The sequence below is a fragment of the Thermobia domestica genome, chromosome 7, assembly GCF_964235325.1.
Source record: "Thermobia domestica chromosome 7, izTheDome1.hap1.1, whole genome shotgun sequence".
Taxonomy (NCBI): Eukaryota; Metazoa; Arthropoda; class Insecta; order Zygentoma; family Lepismatidae; genus Thermobia; species Thermobia domestica.
The window spans coordinates 276,256,774-276,265,613 of record NC_137460.1 but is presented as its reverse complement, the minus strand read 5'-3'; the positions used below and the strand labels follow the sequence as shown (position 1 = coordinate 276,265,613).

Here is an 8,840-nt window from a genome sequence, read left to right as displayed (position 1 = left end):
CCACAATCATTACATTCAAGGCGAGTTCTGTTGCTTTCCCTTGACCCGCAGATGTAGGAAATATCTCTTCGGATTGGTTACACTGCTTCATCATCGGTAGTTAGTTTTCTGTATTGTGCCAAGCACACCAGCATTTTTTTTTATTTTATTTTTTGCAAAATTGATATTTTACGATGAGCTTTCAGGTTTTCGTTTATTAATTCTAATGCTAACACGTATAGATATGGGTTTGTAATATTTTTTATGTTAGGACAGTTAAAAATGACGCAGCGGATGAAAAATAATGAAACTTTTATTTACGATTTTATGTAAATGCAAAACAAAAAATCACGTTTTGGCTCCCTCTGACGGCAGATTGACCGTTCACCCTCCACTACCAACTTTGGGATTGTACTGAACGGGAAGTAATGAATTTGATAATTTTCTAGCAGAGGATTGGTATGTTTAAAGTAGCGAGATATTGCTTTTGCATTACACATTACTTTCTAATCCACATTTACAAATGGAAGAGAATCGGGCTGTTTTCCAAGAACAGGGAAAACAGGATTCCCTGAAACATCTATTGAAAATGAGCGAAAGTGGAAAAGAAATAATATATGATTTCTAACACAGAAACGTCCAGCTTATATTGTCCTGGCCAAAGGCTCTCAGGCCGGAGTGAAAATGAGAGTAACTCATACTCTGGGGGAGTGATAGATAAATGAGATAAGGTGGACGAGTAAACGGATTGAACAGGGAGATACGTCGATTATGCAGTTGAGAACTTATTACAAAATAATTTATTAAAATTTTCTGTTCTTCCCTCAATTTGTGCACCTGATATAACATTGTATAGTATAGTTTAAACGTGGTTTTGTTCACTGCACTTTTGATCAGCATTCTTCTGTACATCACCACATTAAACGCAGAATATGGAGCACCTGACGGCACACTTCTCTAGCGTGGGATCACGTTGTTCTAGTCACTCTCATTCTTTTCTTGCCATCTGGGTTGAACATTGTAAATTATATTATTTCAGTGTCCTGTAGCAATAAGTGAAAACGGTATATCACTGCATTGCCAGCTGGAGATATTGTCAAACGCAGACTCTAGCCGTAACCTTACTACTGGGTTCACAATGGAAATGAAAAAGCACAGAAATAGCACAAATATTTTTCCCGAAGCAGGAGCACGAACTTTATGCATTTTTTTTAACTTTATGCATAGACTATCCTAAGTACATACAAAGATTTCGTATTGCAAAATTTAACACACAGATTTACGGTGCGGATAGCCGCATCATCCATAATTTATCAAAATCTTTTGATCCTCTAACCAAAAGTTTTCCAAAGAGGTTTCCTTTTTTGATTACCTAGTCCTACTCTGGAGCTATACCAATGCATAACTTTCCCCATATTACAGTACTATATCGAAAAACTAAATGTCACCTATATCAGCAAACGCTTCCAAAGTCAGCACCCTTTATTCATACAATATCTATTACATCACTTTAGATCCTACACGAAATCGCTATCAGCATACCCCTTGTCCCTAATGTTTACGCCCTGTTAGTACACTTTACCCTCGTGACATTCATTGTTCTTAACCCTACAGTGGTAACGTGAAAGAAAATTTCATGAATGGTAACACTTTGCTTCCTGGACCCAGGACCATTTTTGCCTGATAAGATGTGAACTAGGATTTAAATTTCTATTATATTTACAATATTAAATACAAACACCAGATAGTGGATACGCTTTAACCGAAACTGTACACTCACTTTATTGAAGCAATATCTTTCTTGTTATAAATAAGTTCGATACCTATGTGACTATTTTATTGCTTAAATACCAGCACTCAAAATAAAATATTTATTAACTAGAAAGAAGTAAACAAGGATTTCTCCTAATAGGGGTGTATTACACATAAGGAAACTCATTATGTTCACTGTTGACTCATTATATTCCATATCGAAAAGGCAAGACTTCACGAGAAACTATTCAATTTTGTTTATATTCATAAACTATTAGCATTTGGCAACCACACTCTTCAAAACGTTCATCTTTTGCTCAACCATGAATATTACACGTTCAGCACGCAGCTCGCAACATTCTTCACTTCGATTTTCATGCCACTTACAATGGTTCGTACGTGCAATTTCATGTATCTTCACTCGAAACAAATATTTAACTTCATAGTGATCATATATACCTAGGTATTTGATTATGACTTTTATTTCTATTTCTCAACATTCTCTTCTACTTACTTCATAAACTCATATTTGAACAATTATTATACGAGGAACAATTTCACACATTGCTTATCAGTAAAACGCACCTCACTTCCAAATTTAATTGCAAATTTACCGGCTATCAACTCATTCGACACGATAAGAAGCTTCCGACTCTACACGCCACCAGCGCCGTGATAATATATTTTATCCTTATACATGGTGTAGTATTGTCTCTCCATCTAATATTCCAAAATATCTAATCATAACTATTTATTACAGATTTTTATGTGTCACAATGACAGTCATCTATGTTCGACCAGGTCCTCCTATTCCCCTCCCATTCCAATATATTTCAAATAATTTCCGACATTACCTGATCCCTTCCAATATTAACATCCATAGCCGCTCAGACCGAGAAAAAACAGCTTTTAACAATTTTATCCCTGCCTCCACTACATGCTTCATTCACCCATTACCAAAACCAATCCGTTCCTGATCTAACACTACTCCTGACATAGTGATCACATGGTCTCTCGCCCACAGTATTTTCATCTACATTCTAGATCCTCTGGGTAGTTAACATGTGCCCATTACTCTCACTCAAAAAGTTTCCACTACTTCCTCCTCCGTCTGAGCACCTTCTCGGCTAATACTTCGCTACTAAACTTACTAAACATATATACTGTCAGCGGCTTATCCTCCTTTTACACGTTTAAATACCAAAACTGGGTCAATTTGGCCAAGATGATCTTTTATAAAGAAATGCCACAATATCAAAAAGAGGTAGTGGGCTAATATTTTTGGTATTCTCCCATTAGCAACCATTTTTACTTTTGGAAATCATTTCAGTTGAATTCATATAAAAAACAACAAAATAGCCCCAAAAATGGCAGAAAGTGTAGCTAGGTCATTTTCACCCAGTTTCGGATACCTCGCGGCACGGCCCACAAAAATATCGTTTTATTATTATTATTATTATTATTATTATTATTATTATTTTGCCAATTGAAATGAAACCTGGAATAATCACTTCTCCGTTCTACCGAGCTTTGATTCGGGTAAGAGTAATAGTAAATATTATTTTATGAAACTCCTTTTTTCCCCAATCTTTCCCACGTCCACACGTCACTACATATTTCCTTCTCAGCAATTGTTATATTTTGGTTCAGTTCCCTAAAACATCTGGTTTTATTTTTAGCAAGACACGTGATTCTTCACCCCTTAAAAGTACATAGGTTGGATAAAAAGTATTGGCAACCCTGCCGGCACGCGCCAGTCTAGTGACGGAGAACCGCGAGGTGGCAGCACCGGAGAAGACAATCTCAGTTGAGGAACTTAGGTGAGTTGGAACGCTGTTGAGTCAGTCAGTCAACGAGAGCAGTGGCGTCAAATTGGTATCGCGAGTGGAAGCGCTCTAAACACAATGTTCACTAAACATGAACAGCGTTCGTGGATCAAAATTGAAGTGGCACGTGGTCGTAGTGCACGAGAATGTTTTCAGGGACTGCGGGAAGCATGTGGTGATGCAGCGTTGACATACCGCACCGTAGCTCGATGGGTTAAAGTGTTTCGTGAAGGCAGACAGAACGTTGAAGACCGGCAATGTTCTGGACGACCTCCAGTGGACAACATGACAATTCAGCTCCTTGCATCCTTGCTGGACGTGGATAGACTGTGGACTGCGTGTGAGTTATCGGCAGAGGTTGGGGTGTGCCATAAAACTGTGCTTCACATTTTGAACGACATCCTGGGTTTTCGCAAATTTGCAGCACATTGGGTTCGACATGTCATTACCGAGGTGCCTAAATGGTACCGATATGCACTGGCACAAGAATTGCTCGACCGCCACCAGAGAGGCAGGATCATTACCATTGATGAAACCTGGGTTCGATCCTACGAACCATGTTTGAAGCGCCAATCCAATGGAAGCATCCCGGTTCCCCTCGGCCAAAGACTGTGCGCCCTAGTCAGGGAGTAGTGAAGGTGATGTTGATAGTGGCGTATGATGTCCAAGGGGTTATCCTGCACCATGCTGTACCAGCAGGGCAGACTGTGAAAGCGCCATATTACTGTACGTTCTTGCAACACCATCTGCGTCCCACACTTCGGAGAAAGCGATCTGGTCTTTTGGCATGGACCCCAATCATTTTGCACGACAATGCACGCTGTCACACAGCTACTGCCGTGACGGAAATTTTACGTGCCTGGAACTGGGAGATTCTGGAACTTCCACCATATTTGCCGGATATGAGTCCGTGCGATTATGACCTGTTTTCCAAGATGAAGCAACCACTTCGCGGACAACGATACAACACCAGACAGGCCATCCTCAATGCCATAGGGCGGTCGCTGCGAGACATAGCCAGAGTACAACGTGCTGACGGAGTACGGCGCCTTCCATACGTGTGGCAGAAGGTTGTGGACATGGGGATGATTACATTGAAGGAATGTAGAACATATTTTCCCTTCTAATACAGTCATTTGTAAATTATAACAATTGTGCCATTACTTTTTATCCATCCCTTGTATGTAATCTGTCACAAGCTTGTTTGCAAAGCGCATTGCACCAGCAAACCGCTCTGCAAGGATTGTCAGGTGTAATCAAAATACAATGTGGGACAGAATTTATTCCTAACAAAGCGTATTTCTAATGTTACATTACTATAATTCAGGTATTGTTTGAAAGAATCAAAAGCCGCCACTGACAGTGTATACAGCGTATGAAACTTACTGTAAGAAGCACGAATGGGTCAAAATAACCCACGCTTAGTACTTTACATAACAGTTAAGGTTTGGTTCTCTAAGGGTTAATCCACTCTAATCTCTACCACCAATCATTCAACTCGCAATTGAGCTTTTCATCCCTCAAACCGCATATATATCACCTCATCATCCTAAAATTCCTCCGCGCTACTTTCGTCTAGTTAAACACTCACGTCAAATCTATACAGAATATGTTTGCACTGGCAACCACGAAGCTCTTCAGCTACATAGAACCCTCCACCGAACAGTGTATGAATTACGACAGTGGATTAAAACCTCAAACACAATTTCTGCCTTATCACACCCTTCGCAATATTAGATGCGTTTCAACGCATTAGCTGGTAAATTTACCCAAACCTCTTATCCTCTCTTACATCACGATCAGGAATTGTACAGAGACCAAGGAAAAGCTAAAACCTTTGCTTCCTAATTATATTATATTATTTTTACACCTCTATCATTCACTTAGCATTTTAGGCCTAATTATCATCCTGTAGGCATTTCAAATTCAATTCACCACATATCCATCTTCAACCCAACATATATACTCACAAAGCACTCACTACCTTCATTTCTACCACTGATATCACTAATTTCATCTATCATAAATGTTATAATGGCCCGAAAATCAATAACATCTATCGACATGTAAGACAAAGTCCACGAATACTGCTAAATCTTACAAATCATCCAAATTTTTCTTGTTTTTTAAAATCAACAATACCGTCCGATACAGCTCAACAGAATCTTCACCAAAATTCTAGGGAAAAAATATCGTCAAATGACTTCATGCTCATGTTTCTCATTACTATCTTTACTACACCATCAAGCAGGCTCCCGCCCACAAATTACCATCAACGATCAGATTCTGCATCTCCTCAGCTGCATCCATAAGCAGTATAATACCACCAAGCCATCCTGCCTGGTACTCTTTAAATTAGAAAAGGCATTTAATGACGTGTAGCGTTAGGGTTTGCCTTCAAACCTGCTACACTTTCGCCTTATCGCATATATCCATTTTACTTACAATTTCTTGACTGGCCACCGTAATACCTTAATCAACAGTCATATCAAATTATATTTATGCACTCAGCCATATTTAAGGCTCTTTACTATCACCCTTATTATATCTGTTTTATGTTGTTGACATGCCTCTTTCCCCACAAAATATTCAGTTATTTCCATACGCTGATGATACAGCTTTTTTGCAATTTGCAGTATTATACACTAAGTAAACAACGCCTTACAACCAATAATACAGACGTTTGGTCTGTGGTGCAATAAATGGCTACTGAAATCCAATGCTGCTAAAACCCAAACTACAGCATTTCTGGCCCCTAAGAAACGCTCCAGATTTCACAGTAATTCACTTTCATCACTGTTAACGACAACTCTTTTACAATCTCCAAACCTGTTAATACTTAAGACTCACCATAGATAGACACCTGAGATGGAAGACTTATGTCCAGGATATCAATAGAAAGGCATATATTTGACTCAATCTATTAAAACGAATAACTGGCACAATCTGGAGTAGTTCTACAAACATACTCTTAAACACTTATGTAGTCTTCCTTCGACCTGTGATTAGTTACGGCCATAAAGTTAGGTCTCGACAGCAACGCCCTTTTTTTATCAAAAACTTAAGGTTCTCGAACATCACACACTCAGAATTCCATACCAAATCAAACTCCCGAGCTCTGCTCCTGAGCTTTATGATCGCGTGACTTTTCCATACATTTGGTTCCATGTAGAAAAGCTTTGCCTCAAATACTTCCGGAACGTTCCATCCTCATCGTTTACTCCTCTCTGATTCCATCAACGCTCATATTTATTTTTATATCGTTCACAGCATCAGTCATTCTACCTCTTCCTCCTCTTTACAATGTATCATTGTTCCTTACCACCGAATCATCAAGATCTTCCCCTCATCAGAAAGTTTCTTCTCTACCACCATCCGCACAACATCATACAATCATATCCTACACAATAATTCCTTTGTCACTAACAGAGCTATCCATCCCTTTGAATAATGCTTGAAGAAGTCCCCGAGGGATAAGAATATCCTATATCAGTCATTTTACAATATATTATAGTTTCTCTCGTCCAAACGCACCTCTTCTCATAGATTTCACTCAACAACGCAATATGATGAAATGTAAATCCGAATATTTTCATCATGATGTTCATAATTCATTGTACAATTTCCTTTCTCCACCATTATAATTACGATTGTAAAGATCGTAATGTCCTATTTACTCACGTTGTTTATGACATAAAATTACAAAATTTTGAAAATCCCTTAGACCATCTTTAACTCCTTTCTCGAAATACCCTTCACTTCTCTTTCCCACATGGAGGGCATAACCCTTGAGCGGGTGGTTATCTAAAACAAACGTGCGCCATACCTTTACATTATAATTTCAATTATTATGTTATTTCTAAAGGGTGTCTTATATGGAATTTATGTCTTGAAGCAAAGTAAAGTTCTTTGTTTATAACTTTATCACAAGACTGAAGTCGCTGTAAAACCGTAAGTAAAGTTTTGCCCAAATATGTGCCCCGTTGGCACTCTCAGATAATGAATTATTTTTTTTAAAATTCCGTATCAGGGAGCCAACACAAATGTAGGGAATAAGTGTGAGGTTTAGGACAGTTGGAGATGTGGGACAATGATATACCTCTCTGGTGATTTGTGTTAAGCCATAGCGGTTGCTAGCAGATGTGGCGGCTACGTTTAAAGAGCATTGTTACCAGGTTCTGAACGTGCACAAGGTTTTAGAAGCAAAGACAGATTTTCCTTCACCGCTGATAACTATTATATTAGATGTATATCATAAACATATTTCACAATATGAAGAGGTAGTAGAGGATTTGATATAAAAGTAGAGAGTTAGGTATTGAAAGTACATTTAGTATATTTTTGTATTATTCTAATACCAAAGTCGTAGCTTTATAGTGACAGTAGTTGAAATGGGTATACAGTGAGAATGATAACATAATTAGTTGAGGAGGATTGGGACACTGTCCCACTCCTATCTGCTCACAAGTGTGAAAACGTTGGGTATATTTATTATAATTCCTGTGTTCCCGCTTGGCTAACGCTATATTTATTTAGTACTTTTTCTCATCAGTGTTTTAGAAAAATGCCAAGGAAGTGGAAGAAGATAAACATAGACTAAATACAAACAGCAAACAGTGATATTCTGCAAGCCGTAAAGATAGTAGTAGAGAAAAAGAAGAGTATTTTTTGAGGTAGGTAGAGAACACAACATATTGAAAAGTACAAGCAAGACTCAAATGGAGATACTGTAATATTTCAAGGAAATCTCTTTGTGAGAAACTCTCGTTAGCGCAAGTAAGACGAACTATGGGTTTAGAACGAGGCACGGACGAACTTTGACTTACGCATATGAAAATGCCTTGAAGAAGAATATGCTAGAATTTTAAACTGTGCAGAAAAGTGCGGGATATGGCTGGCTTAATGGTTTTATGGAGCATCCCCCTCAGTTATCACTGCGATCCCTGGAATCAAAAGTTTATCAAAAAGTACCAGCTTCCATAAGCAGAACGTGGACGACTTTTTCAACAATTTGAAATCAGCATATGAGAAATGAAACTTCACTCTGAAGTGTATTTTTAACTGTGATCAAACTGGATTTAGTACCATAAACACAACGCCACCTGTGATAGCTTCACGAGGACAGAATCAATTCGGACAGATAACTTGAGTGGAACGTGCTGAACAAGTGACAGTCCTATGTACCTTCAATGCAGTTAGGAATAGAATTCCTCCAATTTTTTTATATTCGAGCGTAGGGTAAAAGAATTTGTTTCTGACGAAAATACCACCTCATAGCTTGGT

At 38.4% G+C, this 8,840-nt stretch overlaps 1 protein-coding gene across 1 annotated transcript; it reads left to right on the top strand.

The window, feature by feature from the left end:
- Window positions 1-3,635: 3,635 nt before the first annotated feature.
- On the top strand, window positions 3,636-4,190 carry LOC145689738 (histone-lysine N-methyltransferase SETMAR-like). Its single transcript, XM_081763940.1, has one exon. It carries the CDS (start codon window positions 3,636-3,638, stop codon window positions 4,188-4,190), a length of 555 nt encoding a protein of 184 aa, XP_081620066.1.
- Window positions 4,191-8,840: the final 4,650 nt, after the last annotated feature.

What these genes read in the sequence shown, in the direction of transcription:
- LOC145689738 (XM_081763940.1), top strand. Translation starts at nt 3,636, where the DNA reads ATGTTCACTAAACATGAACAGCGTTCGTGGATCAAAATTGAAGTGGCA.